The sequence below is a fragment of the Sminthopsis crassicaudata genome, chromosome 4, assembly GCF_048593235.1.
Source record: "Sminthopsis crassicaudata isolate SCR6 chromosome 4, ASM4859323v1, whole genome shotgun sequence".
Lineage (NCBI taxonomy): Eukaryota > Metazoa > Chordata > Mammalia > Dasyuromorphia > Dasyuridae > Sminthopsis > Sminthopsis crassicaudata.
This window is the reverse complement of record NC_133620.1, coordinates 5,504,071-5,527,464: the sequence shown is the minus strand read 5'-3', so window position 1 is coordinate 5,527,464 and position 23,394 is coordinate 5,504,071. Positions and strand designations below refer to the sequence as shown.

Below are 23,394 nucleotides of genomic sequence, written 5' to 3'. Positions count from 1 at the left end.
AGTCCGGCTCCCGAAGCGCTGACTGGGGGTAGAAGGCAGGAGAGACCCCCAGCGGCTCTGCTCCTTAGCCCCAGCGCAGCACCGGGACTTCAGGCACTCACTGGGCTGAGCTTGGAGCTCCCCGGAGGCTCCCGGGAAACTGGGGGGGGGGGCCCCCCGCGGTCTGCAGCAGCCTCGGGACCCTTCTCACAACCAGGTTCGGGGCCCAGAAAATAGTCAGGATGGCGAAGGAAACCCCTCTAGGGAAGATACAGCTGCGAGTTTTTCATTGGAGTTCAAGGACCCCTGAATGCGCTGGGTCCCGGATGAAGGCCCCCAAAGAAGTCCTCTCCCGTAGACGGGCCATGGGAGAAGCTGAGCAAGGAGAGCCTTCAGAGTACTCCAATCCCCCACATTTTCCCTCTCTCCCTACTGTGGCTAAAGCCAAGGAGACTCAGTCTTTCCCACTGCCCCTAGCCTTCCCCCGGAGCCCGAGGAGCCCGACATCCAGCTCGGGATCCAGACGCCCAGCAGCCCAGTCAGCCAGGAAACATTTCTCCAGCCCAGTGTGTGTCAGACACTGGGACGAGCGCTGGGACTCAAAGGGCCCTCAGGAAGCTCACAACCTCACCGGAGTCAGTGCACAGACAAACAAGTTCATTGAAAATGGAGAGGAAATGGGGAGGAAGGCCCCAGAATGAAGGGAAAGGCTTTCAGGAAAAGCTGGGGCTTTGGCTGGCACTGGAAGGAGGCCTGAAGGGGTGTCAGGAGAATAGGAAGGACAGTGGCCTGGGGACAGCCGGGAAGAATGGCCAGTCTCCATCCTGGAACTGCTGGGAGGCTGGGAAGTTGCGGGTTGGGCTGGAGGCATAAGGAGGTAGGACAAGCAGGAGGACATTGAACACCAAAGGTTAGGGTCAGTTAGGCTTGGGTTAGGGTTGACATTAGATTTAGGGTTAGGTTTGGGCTAAGGCAGGGCACTTTTGTTTGACTCTGGCTAGCAGGTTGGCAAGTCGGGGATGATATTAGTAGAGTTTAGCTTTGGGAAAATCACCTTAGGAGCTGAAGGGAGCACAAAGCCCAACCCCAGCAGTTACTGTAAGTTCAGGTGTGAGGGGATGAGAGTTTGAGAGGCGATGGACAGAGATGGGACCTGGGAGAGATGCTGTCCCGGTCATATTGACTGGCCCCGGCCCCATGTTGTCTCTGGCTGATGAGGGAAATGGATCACGAAGGATCTCTAACCTGAATGATTCGGAGCTGTGCCCTCGAGTCACATGAGAGCCAGGAGGGGGGGTCTTTTAGGCAAAAAAAAGAGAATCAGATATCTGGGAGAATGATGGGATTGTTTCAAAGGGTGCAGAGAGGTCAAGGAGAATCCCAGTGGAATGAGCAACCAGGTTTGGTAAGGGTTCTAATGGAGTGGGGTGGCCTGCTGTTGGTTAAGAAGAGAGGGAGAATAGAGAAACCGGAGGAGTTTAGCTAAAGGGGCAGCAGGGACACGGGATGATGGTCAGCTAGGGGGGAAGCGTCAAGGAAGGGGGGATAGGACAAAGTTTTTAGCCTGGAGGAAACCAACTGGAGAGAGGGATAGGGGAAGCCGGACACAAAGGGGGGCAGTTTTTGGAAGAGAATGGATTCCATGAGGAGTGAGATGGTGGAAGTGGAGAAAGCAGATGTGGCCCATGGAACAGAGACCAGGGATTCAAGAGCCGGTGCACCAAGGGAGGGCAGAGACGCTCTGGGCGGCTGGGGGGCCAGAGTTTGCATTTTATTCCTTCGGTCGTTATCTGCCTTAGGTCTTTACCAAAGAAAATGATGGACTTAATACATACACACACACACACAGATACATGAGACAGAGAGACCCAGAGAAACACAGAAAGAGGCAGAGAGAGACAGAGAGAGACAGAGACAGAGAGGAGAGAGAAGAGAAATCCCCCCTGGAGGTTTGGGACTTTTTCACTATTTGGTTCCTTCATGTGTAAAGCCACATGGAGGTCCCTTCTGGCCCCGTGTTCTCGTCCCAGGACTTAACACAGAGCTGGGGCCACCATCACACTAACAGGACCCAGAGCCCTCCACCTGCTCGGCAGCAGAGTCCAAGCTTCTTTTAATAGCAGGCAGACCCTTCACTTCCCAGTCGGAGATAAGCTTCTAAAATAAGCGCCTGCGGGAGGAAGGGGCCCCACTGGGGCTGCTGCGATCCACAGGCGCCTGTGCTGCTGCTGGTGGGAGGGGCAGCCCAAGCCCCCAGATCTCCCCCCCACGGCAGGTGGGAAAGCAAGTGAAGAGTGAAGTGTCACTTGGCTAGTGTCACTGACACTACTCAGGGGAGATTCCAGGGGGGGGGGGGGGAGGCGCTTAGGACTTTAGTCCCCAAAGGTCAAATGTCCCATCACTGGGAAGCCCCAATGCAGCTGGGCTTAATTTAACACCATTTTATAAAAATTTAGGTACGTAAACAAGTCATTTTTTACTGCCACGATAACGTTGGCCAGATTGTTTGAATCCAGGGGTCCCGGCCTCCCAGGACCCCAAGCAGCATCACCCTCCCCTGCTCTACAAAGCCTCTCTACCAAAATTCCATATGCCAAAAAGACCCCTGACCTAAGACTTCCTATCCAATCCACAGAAAGAAATCCAAATAGTTCCAGAAAATGACTCCAAGTACAGCAGGGGCCACCGAGGGCGGCTTTCAAAGCCTGTTTTCCAACAGAAGCTCAAAGTTTACTTGCCAGCTGAGGGTTAGGGGCTTTTGGGAGAGCCCCCTTCTTCCAAAGGACCCTAGGTGCTTTGCTGAGGGGCTCCGGCTGCTGCTTGTTGCAATATGCTGACCATGAACAAGTCATGAGAGATGGGAGGCCTCTGGGCTCTGGACTTGCTGAGGGGGGGAGGAATCCAAGTCTGCCCTGCCCCCTCCTCTCAGTGTGCCCACTGCTGCTGCACCTGTGTGGCCCCTCCCCCTCGCCTGCCCACGACACTAAACTTTCTGAGCTTCCCCCTTCCAAGTGCGCTGTGCGACAATGTTAACATAAGCTGCAACAGAAGAGGTACCATCAGTCCTTTATTTGGCAGTAACAGAAACACCTTCCCAGCTCTTCCAGGGAGGGGGAGGGGAGGGAGAGCGGGCACGCTTCCATCATGGTTTTATTCAGTGGTATTTCATTGTTAAATGGTCGTACTGTAAATGTAGGCAAGAAAAAGACCCGCCTCCTGGCACTGGCTGCCTCAGATACTACACCAAACGGGCCACTTGAGCCCGGTCGTCGGGACAGACATTGTCACCGACGGAGCAGAGCCTCTCTTCCCGATCCTGCCAGTCCTGACTCCGAGGCCCACCCCGGGAACGTGCTCCTGCTGCTCGTACAGAATCCTGGTTCGAGGCCAGAGGGGGTGCATGCAAATCTTGGCTTCGGAGCATGAAAGGCTGGGGAGAAGTGGCGAGTCTCTCTTTGGCGTTCCTACTTCCTGAGCCTGAAGAACCGCCAGGTCCTCGGAATCGTAAGCAGGCTGTTCGCCTGGGGAAGTTTGCTAGTTGAGTTTTAGATGTATTCCCTTATTTCCTTCTTGATAACAAACATAACATGCAAAATGTTTCCTCCAAGAAGGAAAGGACCGGCCTTTCAAGTCAGTGGGGGATACATGTGGCTAGCCATGGTGGAGAATGGAGAGACAGCCCGGGAAACCACCTCAACGTTGACTTCTTCCATCTTTAAAAACTGAAGAAAAAAGAAAAGCCATCGTCTGGCCCAGAATGCTCCCGAAAGAACCTCCGAGGACCCAAAACCAGCGTCTGGTGGAGATCACATGTGATTTCTCTGCAATCAACACCAAAAAAACGAGTTCGGAAGATGGGTTTTTACCCCACGGAGATTTGAGATCGGCTACCAACAGCTGCTCTTCTAACGTTTTAAAAGGCCTTCTTTGTCTCTAGAATCCAGTTTTAAGGCAAATGGACACCGATACTTTTGACCCTTGAGCTCCTCTGCTCTCGTAAACATCTTTTTTTCAGAAAGCTGGCCCTTCCCAACATCAGGCCGAGAGTGCTCTCTTCCTAAAGGAGAGCACTCTTCCACACGGAAATCCCTGAAATTCTATTTGGTCGCTATCATCCCTTGAACTGAAGGCCACACAGAAAACCTCGGGTGGGAAGGGCAGCTGGCGGGCTGACCAACTTCCTTCCACAGCAACCGCACTGAATCGTGGAAGGGAATCATTTGACCACTTGCATAACAACCCAAACCTTGCATATAATTGTACTTTTTTGGAGCAAAAATTCAAAAAGGGAGAAAACATAGTGAATATGCTTTCAGAGAACATAAATATGTAGGTGCCGGCCAACAAAATCAACCTGAAGTGTTGTGGGGCAACATTAAATAGTGCAGTCTTTCCAAAGGGATTTCAGACAAATCTTGTCAAACATAAAAATAACATACGAATCCCTCCCCCCCACCCCGTTTGGTTTCTAAAATAGATGATAACAATAATCATCATCGTGGAAACAAAATCACATTTCAAAGTGTTGCTCACAAAGTACAACTCACTTCTGTCCCAGCATAAAGAACAATAAAACTCGAGTAAAACTTTGTGGCACAGAGGATGGAGAGCTAGAACTGAGCGCAGCGGGTGTCCTGTCTGTCAGATGAGCCCGGGCCAGTGCCAGTGCTCACCACGTCCCGCCGTCCTGTTCCAGAAGCCATCCCCGTTATGTCAGCCCTCTGCCGTCTCACTCAAAGACCATGATTCTGATTTCTACGCTTCACGCCGACACCTCAATGAGGAGAAACCAGGCACTTTCATCTAAAATGCTGCTTTAAAACCACTCTAGGTCATCCTAGAGCAAAGAACATCCTATGGTGAACAAAAAAGAACTTGGGGGGGAGATGGGGGGAGAGAAACGGGGCCCTCCCTAGGGGGCCTCCCGCCCATCCCCCAGCGCCGCTAACTGAGCCAAAGAAACAGCGAGTGGGAGAAAGGGCGGGGTTTGTGCAGCCATCCCAAGGATCCTAAAGAGACCAAATCTCCTCCGACTGGAAATATTCATGGGTGAAATTTGGAGAAAAAAAGCCGCCATGAGAAAGAAATCTGCGAGAAGTCAGTGTCTTTTCCCTACAGGAGCCCTACCAGAAGCTGTCCTGTGCCAGGACGCAGGAGGCGTTTCCTGCATGGGATCGTGCAATCCCACCGGCATTTCAACCCGACACAACCGGGAGCTCTTGAAAGGGTGACTTGAACCCTAGAGAAAGGAGGAAGGGGGGGCCTTTGCCCTCTTGATTGTAACACAGAGAATCGGGAGCAGCAGCCCAAGAAATCTCCCGGGGAGACCCCCACGGGCCGAATCTCGGATGTGGAACCCGCCAACACTTGGGAGGAGCCACAGCCCCTCGGCAATTAGGACACACACATCACATCGCTACCGCCTAACTGTGATTATTCCTACTTCCTGCATCACTCAACAGTGGATATGTACAGATGCCTTTTCAATAAAGTGAAATGCGTGGTCACCGAGACCTGATGGATGACAGCAGGCCCCAAAGGGAAGCTGGGGGCCCCGGGGCCGAAGCAGCGCCCCAGCTGCTACGTGCTGCGGCAAGGCTTTGGAGTCCTCTGGGGATCAACCAATTGCCTCCAAGGACCAAGGGCGACCTTCACTCACAAGAGCAAGTATGGAGAACATTTCGGAGATGGGGTCACGGCCCTCTCCCAGGCGTGTCCAGCCCCTGCGTCCATCTGTCCATCCATTCATCCCTCAAGATTCTACCCCGCGGCCCAGCCACATGCACGTTCCTTCTCACTGGACTCTGGCTTCCACCAGGCCGCTGGACACGGTGTGGCCGTGGCCGCTGACGCAGCTGTTGGCGTGTCTCAGGGCATCAGTGCCCAGGTAGGCCATCAGGAGCTCAGTGCGGCGCATTAGCAGCTGCATCAGGTCCTCGGCTAGGGTCTCCATGCTGGAGTAGCGGACCTTCTCCAGGTCGAAGATGTCTTTGAGGAAGTAGAGGACTTGGTCCTGACAGACAAAACAAACAAGGGGGCGTTTATGGGGCGCGTCTGCATGGCCTCCGCTCACCCCCAGGGGTCGGCCCCCAGGAGTGACTGGGAATGGCAGAGAATGCAGTGTAGAGGCAGAGAACCAAAGGGACACAAACCCATTGGAGACTCTGTCCCACGCGTCCCCTCAAAGCCAGCACAGAGGCCTATTTAAGCTAAAACTAAACTTCTGGATCATAAGCCCCATACTCGGCACGGGTGCACAGTGAGACAGCAGCAGAGTCCAAGTGAAAAGCGTGCTTGGGACCCTCCGGTGGCAGAAGGAGGCGGCGACGGCACGCCATGTCGGGTCAGAAGGGCCACCCTCCTGCCTCCTGTCCTCATTATTCTTTGGAACAGAACAGGACCCCAAGCTACATAGCCCACATGGTCCAGTTCAAAAAGTAAACAGCTTTCTAGCACGGCAGGGAACAGGCAAAGCCATTCACCCGTTATAAGTGAAAAGTTAAAATGCCGTTTGTGCGACCACCTCAAGTCCCAGAAGAATCACTGCACTTTGCTAAGGCTAGCTTGTACTGACACCATGCTCTGCTGCTACAGGCAGACAGGGGTGTGGGCTGCCCAGGATCAGCAGGGTCCAGCATCGGGGCACAGGGAAACAGGACCCAGAGCCCCCCCCTCCCAGGGAGCTTCCCTTTCCCGCACGTTGCCTTTGAGTAAAGCGCACATCATCGACTTATGATTTCATTTGGAACAAATGTGATTTTTTTTAAAAAGTTGCCCATACCTTAAAGAAGTAACATAAATCATAGAGGGAATTTCTTGGGCCCAAAAAGCCCCAGGCTAAGACAGGACTGACTTGCTCACAAATGGCATAGAAGTGGGCAAAGAAGCCATCCGGAATCTGTTGGCAAAGGAAGGAGAGCCAAGTTAACAAGCTGGGTCATAAAACCACCACCGAGTTTTTAGGAAGCACCTGCTATGAGCCAGGCACCAAGGGACAAAAGGAAGAAAAATAACTGGAACGATGTGTGGGCCCACCAATAAAATGAAAATAAGACTACTACCTAAATTAGCGGACTTATTTGTTGTCACACGGCCAAGTACAAAGGATCACTTTAGAGCTCTAAAAATTATAACAAAATTCATCTGCAAGACCCAAAATTCAAGAATCTCAAAGGAAATTAAAAAAAAAAAAGTCGTTAGGAAGCGGGCCAAGCAGTACCAGATCTCAAACTGTAAACAAAGGAATAACATAGATCAGTGGAACCTGCAAGGCACATGACATTTAGAACAGGACAGAGCACAAAAATGTCCGATAAACTAAAAATGCCTAATTCCTGGGAAAGGCCCATTACTCAACAAAAACCGCGGGAAAACTGCAAGGCAGTCTGGCAGAAGTCAAGCTAACACTGCCATCTCACACCACATACTAAGCTAAGCTCCAAATGGACACAACTAAAATATAAAGTCACATCACAAATAAGTTCAAAGCACAAGGAAAAAAACAACTTGCTTTCCTTAATCCCTTCCCTTCTTCCCTCCTTCCTTTCCTCCCTTCCTCCTTCCTTTCTTTTTTCCCTCCCTCCCTCCCTTCTCTCCCTCCCTTCTTGTTGACCAAGCAAGAGACAACGAGCACCACAGAAGAAGACACGGACATTTGACAATAACGAGAACCATTCCCCAGCAGCGAAGTGATCCAGGGTCATGGGCAGGCACAGGAGGTTCCATTCCAAACTAACAGCAATTATTTGAAAAAAAAATAAAGTTCCAAATCTCGAACAGAGAAATGCACATTGAAACAAAAATCAGAATCCCCCTTTGATCAGATTGTCCAAGATGACAACCGGACAGACGGCCGCTGGAGGAGAGGGGCAGAGGCAGCAGCACCAGTGCGGGGAAGGCAGTAACCCCCCAACTGTGGCTGCCCTTTGACCCAGCAATCCCCCCACTGCTAGAGCCCACAGAAAAGGAGAGGTCTGATGCACAAACAGCTGCTCTTTTTATCACTGCACAGGCTGGAGACGAAAGGGATGTCTAGCAACAGGGGAGACAACCAGGACCATCGTCCAGTCCACCCTCCACTGTCTCTCCAGAGCCATCTGAGACTGGCTTCATTGCTTCCATGATGCTCTCTGTCCAGCTCATCCTCTGCCATCCCCTCCTCCTCGTGCCTTCGATCTTCCCCCACATCAGGGTCTCTTCCAGTGAATCCCATCTTCTCATTATGTGGCCAAAGTAGCTCAGCTTCTGCTTCAGAATGTGACCTTCCACTGAATAGCCTGAATTCATTCAAGTGTCGACTGATTGGATCTCTTTGCTGCCCAAGGGGTTCAGAAGTCTCCTCCAGCCCCACAATTCACAAGTGTCAATCCTGCGGGGCTCAGTTCCTCTCACCTATCAAACCCAGACAGTGGAAAAGCATAGTTCTGGCTGTACGGCCCTTTGCTGGCAAGGTGACGCCCCGCTTCTTAATCTGCTGTGCAGGCAGCTCAGAGCTTTCCTTCCAAGGAGAGAGCAGCTCGCCATTTCATGGCTGTGGTCACTGTCTGCGGGAATCTCTGGGCCCAAGAATATAAAGTCTGACGCTGCTTCCATTCTCCCCGGATTTGCCGGGAAGTGACGGGTCCGGCTGCCAAGATCTCAGCCTTCTGCAATGTTAAGATTCAAGCAGCTCGCTCTCTCCTCATTGAGAGGTTTTTTGTCCCTCTTCCCTCTCTGCCTCAGAGCGGTGCCCTCGGCCCATCTGCAACGGCTGGCGTTTCCCTTTGTTTCTGCGTCTGAGGCAGGCCAGCGAGGGGACAGCCGGCAATTCTCCTTCTCCGATCTTAAACCAGTCACTTGTTCCACGTTTCGTCCTAACTTCCAGGTTCCTCAGATGATGGCCCTGGAGGACTGGCCACATTTTGTTAGAATCCACACAAAGGCTTTAGTGTAGTCAATGAAGCAGAAGCAGAAGTGGTTTTTTGTATTCTCCCCCTCTCCCCCCCACCAAACTCACTCTGTAATCTAGCAAATGTTAGCAATTGGGTCCTACTTCTGTCTCTACCTCTTTGAAAACCCGGCTGGCTCTTCTGGGAATTCTTGGGTCACCTTAGGCAGAACCTCACGGGTGTGACACGAGCAGTTTGTGCATCCTTTGGCCCTGCCTTGACTTCAGCCTCCGGGAGGCCAGTCACCACACTGGAGCACTTATCTGGGCGCCCGGATATTTCTGTCCGTTCTTCTGTAGATTCTCACCACCTCCTCTCAATCTCCTACTGCAGGCGCGTCTCCGATGTTTTGGTCTTTTATCGTGTCCATTTCTGCACGAAACACTCCTCGACGTCTCTTGTCTTTCCCGTTCTATCGCTTCCTTCTATTTCTTTGCATTTTTCCTTTAAAGTTCTTCATTGTCCTTGTTCTTCTCTGGAATTCAGCATTTGGGGGCCATGGCTTTCTCTTTCTCCTTTTCTCCTGCCCTCGTCTCTCTGTAAAGCCTCCTTGGGCTGCCATTTTGCTTTGGGATGTCTTTTATTGCTGCCGCCCATACAACATTGTGAACTTCTGTCCACAGTTTTGGGGGCGCTCCGTCTACCAGGTTTGATCCCTTAACACTAAGCTTCTCTTTCTTTTTGACCAGGGATAACATTATCCAAAAGAGAAAGAGAAAAGTGCGTCACTAAGGCATTGAGAAGCTCATGCACAAGCTCAGGAGAAAAGGAAGACAAGAACAGCTTTAAAAGTGGAAGCAAGATTGCTTGTTATCACTTCTAATACACACCCTCTAGGTGGTAACAATTTCCCTCTTTTGCAGTCGACCCTAAATCGATGAAAAATTGTGCTTTTACTCCCATTTAAGTGACTCCCCCTCATCTGCGCAGTGAGCACGGCTCACCCTAACCTTTTTTACGTTGCCAGATTCTGTTGCGCGTCATTTAAGACATTTTGTCGATCTCCTCTGGGCATTTGGGGCATCATGGGAGCTCTCTTGGTGGGGTGGCCTGCCCTGTGAGGTGCCCCGGCCCCTCCTGCTCTGTTGCCCTCAGGGGCTCCTTTGGCTGGCAAGGCCCCCATGAAGGGAGCTGGAGAATGACTGCAGGACACTGATCGTAAGGGAGACAGAGGATATTTGGGATGAGTCCAAAACATTGGCCTCTGCAAGTTCCGAGGGCAAAAATTGTCTCCCCTCGCCCTGCATCCCCAGTGACCTGCGTGCAATAGGTACTTAGTAAGTCAGTGTCGCTGGACCAAGAGCAGGGCTCGAGCCAGAGGACGCCTGGTGACCCCTTCTCTGACTGCTCCCTCAGGCGGCTGTCCATCCAGCTTCTGCTTGGAAACTCATTCCCGCTCATTTAACTCATTTAACCTTTACTACTGCTTGGTATTTAGGAGTCACCTTGCACTTCCTGTGCTGACAAATGACAGACGTCACTGATAACTGACCCTGGGATGGAGATTCAGGATCACAGTGTCCAAGGAGGGGTGGGCGACGTTGCTGTGATTCTGCAGAGGAGCAAAGTGCCCCAAGGCTGCCACCCTTCTGCCCGAGGACACTGATGGAAAACCGGGGCTGTGCTTGGCTCCAGGGTGAATGGCTCAGGTCCTGGGACTCATCTTTCGTCCCCTGAGGCTTGTCACCCCCTTCCTGTCGTCGTGGCCACCATATTGGCTGAGGGGCGCTCAGACAGCCAGGCTGTCTCCCTCGTCTTGCATCTGGAGCATTTGTGTGCCAGATTTCCCATTTCTCCTTCTGATGTCTCAATGACCACAAGTGAGACCTCCGCATGTAAAATTAGCGGGCACGTCCTGGAGGCCATCGCTCAGGCCATGACAAAGATCTTAAGGAGCCCCAAAGTCTAATTTCCTTGAAAAAGAGATCCATCTTGAACAATGGTCGAGTGCAGAAAAACAACAGGGCTGAGGCCCACAAATGGTGTAGCTGGACTCTGGATCACTCGGGGAAGGATCCGTGGGAACTGGTGGCATGGGGCCCAGCTTTACCCTTAGTTTTCCAGGAAGGCTCATCCTGAACAAATCCAGCTGAAGCTTGCCAGACGATCAACCCCCCCAAGATGGCCTGAAGTACAGGGCAGGGGACTGGCCCCAAGGGACCCCCAGCCGCCCTCGGGCCTTGGGGAGAGAGTGTCGCAGTGAAGGCTCCACAGCGGACCACAGCCAGGTTTCCCTCGGCCCATGTCGCTCCTCTCTGCTTTCCGGCACTCCCCGGACAGACAGAGGGGGCTGGCCGTGGCCTCCCCGCCTTGGTGAGGCTAAAAGGGGACCCATCGACAGAGGGGGGTGATCGAGGCTTGGAGCACAACGTGGCTCCCGCTGTTCACACCTGCTCTAAAGCAGGTGATGAAGGAGTGGCAGCATCTAAGGAAGGAAAGGGCCCATGTGGGCCCGAGAGCTTGCTGGGAAGCCACTCACCTTCATCTGCTGCCTCTTCTGCTTGAGCACGGACCAGCAGCTGGACGCCACGGCCTAGAGGTGGGGAAGAAGAGGGGAGTTCAGGCTGGCCTGTGTCCCGCCCTCGACCCAGGTGAACCCCCGGCACTCCCCTGGGGCAGGGGTACTTAGCACTTCCTAGAGGGGTTCTTCCTTAAGAAATGGCATTTCTAGTCAGCTGCTGATATCCACAGCCCCACTGGAGGCATTGGCTGGGGTTTGTGACACTTAAACCTCACGGCAGTCGCTAGGCCACACAGGGGGGTCCTTCACGGGGCACTCCTCACAGCGCAGCCGTGCTAAGCACCTCTGAGGCATTTCCGGGGAGGGGGACTCTCTGCCAGAGCTCTCTCTTAGCTCAGACACACGGTTGTTGCATTCTACCCCCCCCCCCCAGCCTGGGAGGAAGCTGGTAAATAAATAAATAAACTTCTTACCCAAGGGCAGACCCCACCAGATTTTTAACAATGAGTAAGAAGCTGAAGAGAACAAGTGACACCTTCTACACAGAGAAAGAGCGGGTATCCAACCTGCTAACGGCAGACAGTCTCCAGATAACACCCTAAAGGGGAACGATACCTGCCCCCCATCACATAACTCTCCTAGAAGAGACTACTAAAAAGTTAAGAGGGTTTGAAGAAAAATGGGGAAAGGAAAGAGAAGCTATGATAGAGAATGACAACGTCCTGAAATTGGAGTTGGAAAAAATAAAGAATTCACAGGAGGTGCAGGGAAACAAAATTTGTGAATTAGAAAAGGTTAAAAAAAAGAAATGGTGTTTCTGACGTAGTTTGAGCCCCGCTGGAGGCTTCCTCCAAATGAGGGGCTAAGAAATATAACGTAACGGCGGCAACATAGGAAACACGGCGGAGGCCCCTCGGCCCAGCACCCCGCGTCTGCAGCTCTAGGGTCGCCGTGGGGGAGAATGAGCTCTTGTGAGACAAGAATCATCAAGCTGGGAGAAAAATCTGCGGATTTTAGAATTCGGTCCGACGACGACGGCCCACCCGAGTCCCTCACTAGTCTGAGGGGCAGAACAAGTGTGACTGAAAAAAGAAATCCCCCTTTAGAAGCCAGCCCTGGGGCTGGGGGCTGGAGTCCGGCCCCCCGGGAGCCACTCACGGTTTCTTTGAAGGAGGAGTTCAGCCAGCGATTATTGACCACGTTCTGGATGGAGGTGGGCGGGTTTTCCAAGTCTTCAAAGGAATCCATTAATATGAAATCCAGGACAATGTCATAGAAATTGAGATTTTTCACCTGCAAGAAATGAGGGGGAAACGCCCGCGATATTATTTGGGGGTTTGTGAAACCCCAGTCCCCACTTCTGCCCCCTCCCCTTGGCCCGCCCCCTTTGGCCTCCAGAGGGAATGAGCGGAAACAGCGCGACACTCACCCCCCTGGCGGCCAGCTCCCCCTCGGTGCTCTCCCAGTGGTCTGTCTGCTCTAAAAAACAGATCATTTCATCAAAAACATCTTCAAATTTCTTTGGGTTCTGCGGGACATCGTCAGCCAACGAGAAGAAGACACGTTTTAATCCAGAGCGCCCGGAGACGAGCTTCAGGCCCGCAGTCTAAGCGCGCCACCGGGGGTCGCCAGGGTACCAGAGGCAGGGCCGCCTCTCTCGAAGGCACCCCCAGCCGTGGCGAGGCCACTGGCCGAGGGGAGCGCCCCATCTGGGCTCTGACGGCAGACAGGGGCTCTCTAAGCCCCGCCCCTTTGAGCCAGCAAGGAGGAGGGAGATCCCAGATGCACCTCCCACCCGCCTCTCCCAAAGGCAATGCTGCCTCAGCCACCTGGGGGGCTAATTAGACTCCTCGCAATCCCGCTGGACCCTCCCAGGGAAGCCAGGAAAGAGGGGTGCAATCGGAAGAAGAGGTGCCTGCCCCGCTGAGGGACGCACGGGGAGAGAGGGGCAGGGGCAGCTGGGTCTTGTCTCCCCATCCCCGGGCCCCTAGGCCAGCTCAGGCACACGCCCACACACACTCATGCACGTGCACACTCGCGCACATAAGTCAGGGGCGCCCCGAACGAGGAGCCCCCAGAACCACCTTCTCCTCCCCCCCAGCCGCCACGGGCGCGCCTCTCCAACCCAAGGGCGGCTCTGCTCACCGGACCGGCTTTACCTTTCGCGCCTTCACGATTAAGGCCGACAGAATCTTCCTGCCGCTCTCGGCCAGAAACGTCCTATTGGCCGTTTCTGAAAGAATGACCTGCAAGAGCCCACCCTGAAGTGACTTTACGTGTACAAGTGGGTACTGAAAGCGCTCAGAGCCGAGCCGGGGCGCCCGAGGGCCCCTGGGGACGAGCCTTCCTCCCTCCTTTGGGGGCCGAACGCAGCCCAGACTGACGGGCCGGTCTCAGGTGTGGGACGGGGCTCCCACCACTACTAAGGGGGACGGGCCGCTCCTTGGCCAAGGCAGAACTGGGCAAGGCAGCCAGGCCCCGGGGGTCTATGGGCAGCTGCCTTGGAGTCAGGTGGGCAATGGCACTGCAGAAGGAGCTAGAAGCCTTCCTCAGAGTCCCTGGGTCCGAGGGGGCAGGCCCGGCCCAGGGCCAGAGCGGAGCCGGGGAGCCCCTCACCTGGAAAGCCTGCCGGATACAGTGCAGCTTGGCCAGAAAGTCGCTGTCTCCCAGGCACTCCAACATCTCAGTTCTGCGGAAAACGAGGGCAAAAATGGGGAGCAGTGGTTGGGGGGGCCTGCAGTCAAGGAGGGGCCTGTGGTCTGAAAGGGAGCAGCAGTGTGGGGGATGCTACAGTCGGGGGAGCCTGTGATCAGGGGAGAGAAACAGTCTGGAGGGGCCTGCAGCACTCGTGCTGACAAGGAAGGACCCAGACTAAACGACCTCCCCGTCTCTCCCCGGCGCATTCTCCCCAAAGGGCACCGTGTCCCCCTTCCTGGAACCCTAAGAAATGAGGGGGCCGGTACCTGAGGACTCTGGAGTAGATTTTCCCCTCCTCCACCAGGTGCATGGCCTCTTCGTACAAGGGGCAGCGGCAGAGCGCATCCAGGCTGTACGGGGGCCGCCCCTCCCGGTGGTCTGTGAGCTGGGGGGATGGAACGGTCAGCCGGAGCGAAGGCGCCCCCCAAAGACGTTCACCTTTGCCACAGAATGACGCCCCGAAGGGGCCGGGCTGGCCCCCAAGCGACAAAGAGAAGCAGGGTAAGAAGCGGCGGCCCCTCCCCAAAGCCCCGGTGTTCAACAGCCGGACAAAAGTGCCAAAGGTCATCCGCAGCCACACCAAAGGAAACCATAAAACCCCCTCTGAAGGGGTGGGGCCAGGTCAGCGCAAAGGGATGATGGGCCAGGCAGAGGGTCCAAGGGGGCGAGAAGCCAGGAGAACCCTCCCAGATCATTCCCAAAAGAGCCGCGTGAGCCCGACCATCACCAAGAGGGTCCAGTAAAAGGCGGCTGACCAGACGGAGGGCGGGAACCGCCTCCGGCACAAACCTCTCCCCCAGTGCTGTGACAGCATACAGCAGGTGCTTAATAAATGCTCACACCCTTCCCTCGCTTCCTCTTTCCCCATCTCAGGACTTGGAAATTAACTCAATAATCCTCTGCCCTGTGACATCTGGGTACAAACACCCCGAGTCAGGGTGAAAGCGAGCTCCGGCTGGGGGAGGGGGGGGCTGAGGACGGAGACTGAGGGGGGAGGGGGCAGCCCTCGAGATGGTCATCTTGGGGCAAGCTTCCACAGTAACGGCCTGGGGGGGAATGGGGGTGGGGGACACCTGGCAGGGATGCCCAGGAGAAGGCCCCATCCTACCTCTGCGGCTGAAACGAAGGAGTCGGTGGAGGCGATGCTCAGCGAGTCTCGGAGGCCCAGGTCCTCGGCCCGCACGGTGATGTCCGTGTCTTTGTCTAAAAAGCCCGGGGAGCCCGTGAGGTCCCGAGGCAGACCCAGACCGAGCAAGCCCTGCCCCGAGGCCCCCACGGCCCAGCCCAGGGCCACAGCGCCAGGCAGATAGCTGGGCAACGAGCCACGGCGCCCGGACTGCCCGAGCCGACCCTTCCTCAACTTCCCACCTGGAGGCTCCCGGTCAGTGGGCGCGTCCCAGGGAGGTCCGGGCTTGGGCAGACCATGGAGCCCGGCCCGCGCTCCCTGAGATGTGCTCCACAAGGAAGGACGAGGGTAGGGCCCGGAGTCTTGAGTTACTTTCTTCACTTTTAAAGCTTTTTATTTTCAAAACAAATGTGGCTTTGAACATTCCCCGTCCCCAAATCTTGGGTCCCAGCTTTTTTCTTCCTCCTCCCCCAGGGGACAAGTGACCCACTAGTGGACGCCTCGGTGCTACTTCTAGAGGCGTTGCCACAATCCTCTCGCTGCACGAGAACAACCTGATCTAAACAAGGAGCTGGCGAAGAGCCCGAGGGAGAGGAGGGAGAGCGCTCCGAGGGGATGCCGCCGCGGCTCCCACGAGCCTCGCTCTCTCCATCTCCAGACCGCCACCTCACCTCCTGCCGGGAGCTCCTCCACCTGAGGGAGCCGCCGCGGTGAGACGGGGGGCTCCCGGTGCGCTTACAGGGAGTCTTACCGATGTCGGCGAGGGAGCTGGGATCCGAGGCCCCCAGCGTGGCCTCAAACTCCTCCTGGAGGCGGTAAGCCCTCTGCAGCAGCGACTCCAGCTTGTGGATGAACTCGGCGCTGATGATGTCCTGGGGGGGGAAGCGGGGATCAGTGTGGTCGGGGGGGGGGGGGGGCCCAGAGTGGGGGTCAGCACAGCCAAAGGGGGGGAGGGGGTCAGCATGGCCGAGGAGGGAAACTGGGTTCTTCAGCTAGACCCCCATCCAAGACATGAGACAGAGACCCCCCAGCCCCCCTTTACTCCCTGGGCCCTCCTCATGCCCCGCCCCCCCCCCCCATCAGCCGTTCCCATGCCCCCAGGCCCCTGGAGCCCCGCGTTGAGCGAGCTGGTGCTGAGCAGGGAATCACCTCGACGTTCTCCTCGGCGATGGCGTCGCCCGCGCCCAGCTTGATGGCGCCGCAGCCGGCCTCGTCCTCGGCCTGTCGGCTGCGGAAGGTCAGCGCCTGCTCCCACCGCCGCAGGGCCTCCTCAAACAGCTCCATACCTGCACGCAGGGAGGCAGTGGGCGGGCCCTCATTTGTACGTGGCGGCGTCCCGGGGGAAATGCCCAGGTCAGACCCTCTCACCCCCGGGGCAGCGAAGCCGGCTTGAGGCTGGCTCTCACTGGCCCGTGGTCATCCCCAGAACAAGGAGGGGGGGCTCCCACAGACGGGAGACAATGTCCAGTGGTCAGTGATGACCACGGTGAAGGTCATTACAGGGACAGAGGATGCAGACCCCATGGCCTCAAGGGGGCAGCCAGGGCCGGGTCAGGGACACCCTGTGGGTGGGAGCTTGTCCCCAGACGGGAGGGCCTGGCCACACGCCCTCCGGCTCCCCCACGCCCGTCCCCTCTCCCCCCTTCCCCCCCTTCCTCTCTCCCCTCCCCCTGGTCACTTACCCATCAGGTACAAGTTCTCGGGCGTGGTCACGGGGATGTTGACCAGCTTTAGATCATCTTCATCCGTTTTGTCCCAGGAGCTGGAATTGCCGCAAGCGCAGCTATGGCAGGAATTGGCGCTCTGGACCTGTGGGGGCGACAGGCATGGGCCGCTCGAGTCCCGCGGGGGCAGGGAGGGCTGGTTCCAGGATGCCCAGAGGCGGGGCCGGCCCTCGGCGCACCCAGGCAGAGACCTCAGAACCGGGCACCTCCTGGGGCACAGCGACGCCCGGGCCCACATAGTGATCCTGAGGGGGCAGGGGATCTGAGGGTCACCGACAAGGCCCCCAAGGAACACTGGGCAGCATTCCCCGGAGTTCTGCCAGTCACCCCCACCTCACTCCCCTGGAGCCCCAGGCCCCCATTCGCTGCCTCCTCACACCAGGCACCCCCACAGACCAGCCAGGGTCTGCCCGCAGCCACCCTCCCACCGGACGGACAGCGCAAAGCTGAGGGAGCCTTTAGGCGGCGCCTGCTGTGTACCCAATGCTAGGCTCTCCCCTTTCGGCACAAATCGAGGGAGCCCAGCCTGCAGCGGGCGAACACGGGCTCTGTGCCGGACGCAGGGTCAGACCTCAGCCAGGCCGGGGCCCTCCAATAGGGGGAGGTGACCCGGGCCAAGAGAAATCTTCCTGGGGCTGTTCTGTCCTTGAGGGGAGGGGGCCCAGAAAGGGCGGGCCCCAGATTCAGGACTCCTGGCTGGCCTCCTGCTCCCCACCGATCTCACCGCCCCAGTCTCCAGGTCACTGCCCCCCACTTTCCTCCCAGTAAATCCGACCCCCTCTCTTACATTAGAGACTTGGGGTCTTTGCCCCCCTAGTCCGCCTCCCTCCTTGGGGCCTCTGGGCTCCCAGGGCCACTTCCTCAGCCCGGTCAGCGGCCGGGGAGGGGGAGGGGGCGGCCCCGGCGGGAGGGCCCGAGCCTACTCACCGAGGCCAGGCTCTGCACGGAGCCGGAGCACTTGCTGAAGAGGCCCCCGTTGGGGCAGAGCCCGGACTGGGAGCCGCGTTCCTTCGTTGAGCTCAGAGACAGCGTCAGGTTCTGCCGGCTGCTGGAACAGCTGGAGCCTGTTGAAGGGGGCCTGGGTCACCAGGGGCCGCTGCACCCCCTCAAGGGAAGGAGGCCCTCGGGGGAGGGGGCCGCCGAAGGAAGGGGTTCAGGGCTCTGGATGTCAGTCACAGCCCTGGCAGAGACCCCCCTCCCGGCGCTGGGCGAGCCGCCCCGGCCCCCCGGCGGAGACCCCCCTCCCGGCGCTGGGCGAGCCGCCCCGACCCCCTGGCAGAGACCCCCCTCCCGGCACTGGGCGAGCCGCCCTGGCCCCCCGGTGGAGACCCCCCTCCTGGCGCTGGGCGAGCCGCCCCGGCCCCCCGGCGGAGACCCCCCTCCTGGCGCTGGGCGAGCCGCCCCGGCCCCCCGGCGGAGACCCCCCTCCCGGCGCTGGGCGAGTCGCCCCGGCCCCCTGGAAGAGACTGCCCACTTACCTTTTTCAGATGCTGCTGTTTTGGCACACTCTAGGGCAAGATGCTCAGGTTCCCATGGCAACCCTTTCCTTTTTTTCTTTCCCCTTCTTCTTTTAAAGTGATGGGCCAGAAAAAGGATCGACACGGCACTGACCGCAGTCACTGCAAACAGCTTCTTAACGCCGGGAGAAAACCTGATCTGGAAGCGAACCGAGTCAGGACTGAGAGTGGGCACCTGCGCGCCAGGCTGACCGAGGGCGCTGGGCACGGGCCTCGAGCGGCCCCCAGACCTCCGCCAGAGCAGTCAGGGAAATCTGCCCCTGCAGGTGCTGCCAGCTGAATGGGGGGAGGGAGAGGGAGGGATGGGGAAGGGCAAGAAAAAGGGGGGAGGGAGGGGGAGGAAAAGAAGGGCCAGAGAGAAGCAGCAATAACAAAGGGACTGCTCTGAGCCTTTGGTTCCTCGCTTCCCCCGTAGCTGGCGAACAAGCAGGAGGATGTCGCGTGGGGCCGGGTCAGTGCCCCTCTGCTGCGGGGGGCTCCCCGAGACCTTTCTCATGGACCCCTCCAGATGGAGAGGGCCGGAGCTCCCTGCTGTGGGTCACCCCATGGCGGGTCTGGCCCCCTCTGACAGAGGCAGGCTCAATGACATATCCAGGGTCACCCGGTTAGGATGAAGCTGGATTTGAACTCATGCCCCCTCCCCCCCACCCGAGTCCAGGTCCGGGGCTCTGTCCGCTGCCCTCCATGGCCCAGCTCCCTCCAAACTTCACCAAACAGACAGAAAACACATCAGGCTGAATCCCAGAGCCTGGCAGTCTGAGAGCAGGGGGCAGCAATGAGCCTGGCAAAGGATGGGGACCCGGCACCAAGGGGCCCGGCAGGAAGCAAAGACCCCCGGCAGCAGTGGGCCCCAGGAGGGGACGGAGCCCCGGCAGGGGGCTGCTGGGAGCCTGCAGCGAGAGCCCCTCCAGGGCAGAGTTGCCCCGCTGGCAGATGGAGAATGTGACCACAGCCGGGTCAGGACCGGCAGAACTCGGACCAGAGGTCGCGGTAAGGCTCCGTCCCGGGTCAGGCCCCAAGAGGACAGAACAGACTTTCCCTGCAGAGGGAGGCCGGGGTGGGCCCCAGGGCGGATCGGAGGGAGACTGAAGAAGGAGCAAACAAGGAAGAATCCCTCGGGAAGAGCCGGGGCAGGCAGAGCCGGGGCAGGCAGAGCCGGGGCAGGCAGAGCCTCAGGCCCGAGGGCGGCTGCAAGAAGGAGCCAGAGCTCAGAAGAGAGTTTGAAAAAGCCAGGAATCCAAAGAGGAGCCTGGGAGAAAGACCAGGAGGGGGCGGGAGCCTGCCCCAAAGGGCGAACCCACAGAAGCCAGCGAGTGACCAAGGCCACGGACGGGGAGTCAGGAGGAGGGGAAGGCGGCTCCCGGTGAACACTGGGCTGGGCTCGAGCAGGGAAAACAACTGCGCAGCGACAGCCTGGAGGGGATCGGGAGTCAGCGCGGAAGCACAACCTCCAACGGCTTCCAGGGAGGGGGACACGTTCTCAGACTTTTCCAGTGTGATGAGCGCGTGTTCTCCAGCCAAAAAATAACCGATTCGGTGAACATCAGGACCCCCCAAGAGGGCCTAGACCGCTTATCTCGAGAAGCCTCAAAAGGGGACTGTCACCAGAGGGTGAACCCACGCCTCAATCTCCTGAAAGAAACCCCAAATGAACCTTCCAGGAGCAAAAGGGCCCAAACCCAGAGCTTCCAAACACGGGAGAAAACCCCGCGGACGAGCGGCCGGAACGAACCCAAGGAGCGCGGGCCCAAGGCGGGCTCACGCACGATCTGGCCGGCAGCGCTGCGAGGGGGAAGAGCTGGTAAGGGAGCTAAGGGGGATGGGCACGACTGTGACGTCACAGGACAAGACGGGGCGGGAAGGGACAAAGGACTTGTCCCGCTGCTGGGAGAAGTCCGGAGAGAAGCGGGGAGAACGCTGGAGCGGAAAGGACGAAGGAACGACGCAAAGGGCGAGCGAGCCCCGGCTCCCCCGTTCTCCCCACAGCAAGGGCCAGGAGCCAGGGGGCGCCCCGTCACGTGGCGAGGGAGCGCGTGGGGGGCAGCCGGCCTGGTCGCAGGGGAAAGAAGGGAAGGGCTAGTTATACACAAGCATCTCTGGAAAGACCTCGGAGAGGGCGCCCACCACGCCCGGAACGGCTGGCCCTCCAACGGGAAAGGGTCAAAGGACAGGCGGGTTTCGGAAGAAGAAACTGAACCTTTTCTAGTCACACGGAAAATGACCCCTAAGGATCAGAGAAATGCAAAGGGAGACACCCCAGAGGAAGCGCCTCCCCGGCAGCCTGGCCCCGACCCGCTGATGTGGCAGGGCCCGAACCGGGCTCACCCCCAGACCTCACAGGAGGGACGGGCCCGGACGGCGAGAATGTCTGGGCGGATGCCGGGGAACGGGAAGGTTGTGGGGCATTACTGCTCTGTGAGAAGCGGCAGCAGGCCGAGGGCAGAGAGGCCGGGACACACGGACAGGAGCCGGAGCGCGGCCGCCACGGACAGCCTGATGGAGGCGGCCTCTCCCCAAGTGCGGGGCTCAGGGGGAGCTCCGGCCGTTTTCGTTAGCTCGCCTTCCTCCTTCTTCCTCCTTTTTGTCCTTTCGGTTTTTCTTGGGCAGCGAGATGACCGCAGGCGCGTGCGCGCACACACACACACGCACACACACGCACACACACACGCACACGCGCACACGCACACACACGCACACACACGCACACGCACACACGCACACACACACGCACACGCGCACACGCACACACACGCACACGCACATGCACACGCACACACGCACACGCGCGCACGCACACACACACGCGCGCACACACACACACACGCGCACACACACACGCACACGCGCGCGCACACACACACACACACACACACACACACACACACACACACACACACCGCCTAATCGGGGCTTAACCTCCACGTTTAGCGCATGTTAGACTGCCTGACGCCTGGGGGAGGGGCCATCCCATCTAAGGCGCACAACAGAAACCAGGTGGGAGCAGACAGCGCCCCAGCTCCTCGGACCGGAAGTGCGCGCGAGACGGAGGGAGAGCAAGGGGGGGGCCGGCCGCGCCCTTCGCCCTCCCCCTCAGTGCCCAAGTCGGCTCCAAGAGCTGGGGGAGCCGCCTCGGCGCCCCTTCCTGGGGCTGGTGACAGGAGGCCCCGCCCACAAACCCTCAGGGGGCGGTCCCTTCCCTCCCTGCAGGAGTCCCAGCAGTGGGAGGGGCGGGGACAAGGGAAAGGCCCTAGGGGAAGCGGCCGCAGGGGGGCGTCCTCACCTGGATCAGGGCGCGGCACCAGGCCAGCGGCAGGTGGAACACTCTCAGGGCCGTGGTCTTCAAGGGCTCGCGGCTCCCGGCTTCTTCCAGCATGACTCCCCCTGGCAGCCTGGGAAGGGGGCGGGAGCCTGTGAGCCGCCAGGCGCCCCGCCCCCACGGCCCGGCCTGGTCCTCCTCACACCAGCCCCGGGGCTCCAGGCGAGGTCTCCTTCGGCCCCCCTCGGCCCCGAGGCCTGCACCGGGCCGGGCTGAGGGCGGCCTCCACAGCTCAGGCCCCCGGCTGCCCCCCCAGCACCTGCCGTGTGAGTATGGCTGTGCCCAGCGGGCCTCTCTACGGCACCCACCGTGTGCCAGGCAAGCTGGAGAGGAAGGTGCTGTCGGGAACCCATTTCCCAGAGGAAGAAACTGAGGCCGGCAGAGGCTGGGCAGTGCCCACAGAAAGGCCCAGCCCCCCAGTCCCTCCAGGGTCCGCTGAGACCTTCCCCTCAGGAGCCTCCCAGGAGGGAGAGCCCCGCCCTCCCAGGCCCTCAGGGAGTGGGTGCCGCCCACCGTGCCTTCTTAAGCCCGCCCCCACCTTCTCCAGAGTGCTCCCTCACATGCCCTGCCGCCAACTGCATTTAGTAATCTCCTACTACATGCCCAGTGCAACTGGGAGGAGGAGGAAGAGGGACGGGAGGGGGGAAGGGCAGTGTCCTCCCCTTGCTCCGATTTGACAGACGAGAAAACTGAGGCCGAGGCGCGGTGGGGCCTGCCCTGATGGAGCACGGGCCTGCGCCCCGCTTTCCCCCCCACCCCCGCTGCACCGCCTCCCCCCTTCTTTCCCCCACCCCCGCGCACCCCCTGCCCCGCGCCCCTTGCGGTACCTGGAGCCTGCGCTTCAGGAGCCGAGGCCTCCCCTGCTACCTGGAGACCTCCGGAAGTGAAAGACGTACCCAACGAGGGTCCTTCCGGGTCACGAGCGCAGCGGCAAGAGAAGCCCTGGAAGTGAAGGCGCTTCCGCCAGGATGCATCTGGGTGGAGCCTCCGCCTCCTCTGGCCCCCGCCCCCAAGCTCTAGGCCCGCCCGCCACCTTTCGGCCCACCCACCACCCACCCCTCGCGCCGAACTTCGCATCCCAAGGCCCCCCAGGCCAGTCCCTCTCCCCGCCAGCTGCCCTCCCTCCTCGCGTCTCCCCTCCGCCCACCTCCTACCTCCATCCCTCGCTCTTCCCCCCTCCCTCTCTCTCCACCCTCGCTTCCTCCCCCTACCCCCTTCTCCCTCTCCCTCCTCCTCCTCCTTCACTGTCTTCACCCTCGAAGGCCACTAGGGGGCGCCTAAGACAAGGCATGAGCCTCCGTTTCGGGAGAGCCGAGTGGGAATGGACCGAGGTCCCCTTTCATCAGTCTGGGATTCTGGTCTGCTGTAAAACAGCAGGAGAACTGCGCCCCGCCCCTCCCGGCTGCTTGCGAGGATCAAATAAGATCCTGTTGGGAAGGGCTTGGCCAGCCAGAGGAGCTTCGTGATGGTCGGTCCCTGCCTCCCTTCTCTCCTCCTGCATCCTTCCTCCTCCATCCCTCCTCCTCCATCCTTCCTCCCCCCCCTTGGGGTCCATGAGCCCACTGGGCTTCTCCTGGCAGAGATGCTAGCGGGCCTTGCTGGCTTGACAGATGAGGCAAAAAGGGTGAGGTGACCTTGAACGGAACA

The 23,394-nt window shown here is 58.5% G+C and overlaps 1 protein-coding gene across 6 annotated transcripts; it reads right to left on the bottom strand.

Moving 5' to 3' along the window:
* Nucleotides 1-3,033: 3,033 nt before the first annotated feature.
* On the bottom strand, nucleotides 3,034-22,668 carry MIGA1 (mitoguardin 1). 6 transcript variants are annotated; one of them, XM_074265606.1, is made up of 16 exons: nucleotides 22,575-22,668; nucleotides 21,712-21,820; nucleotides 18,393-18,570; nucleotides 17,842-17,978; nucleotides 16,873-16,999; nucleotides 16,340-16,476; nucleotides 15,942-16,062; nucleotides 15,173-15,267; nucleotides 14,331-14,536; nucleotides 13,984-14,056; nucleotides 13,527-13,613; nucleotides 12,797-12,895; nucleotides 12,526-12,660; nucleotides 11,386-11,439; nucleotides 6,761-6,877; nucleotides 3,034-5,992 (listed from the first exon to the last, which is right to left on the bottom strand). In XM_074265606.1, exons 2-16 carry the CDS (start codon nucleotides 21,802-21,804, stop codon nucleotides 5,774-5,776), a joined length of 1,878 nt encoding a protein of 625 aa, XP_074121707.1. In that variant the 5' UTR covers nucleotides 21,805-21,820; nucleotides 22,575-22,668; the 3' UTR covers nucleotides 3,034-5,773. The 6 variants fall into 6 exon arrangements, with proteins under 6 accessions (XP_074121707.1, XP_074121708.1, XP_074121709.1 ...); XM_074265607.1 differs by having other exon boundaries at nucleotides 12,797-12,841; XM_074265608.1 differs by having other exon boundaries at nucleotides 14,331-14,449.
* Between the last annotated feature and the right edge of the window lie 726 nt (nucleotides 22,669-23,394).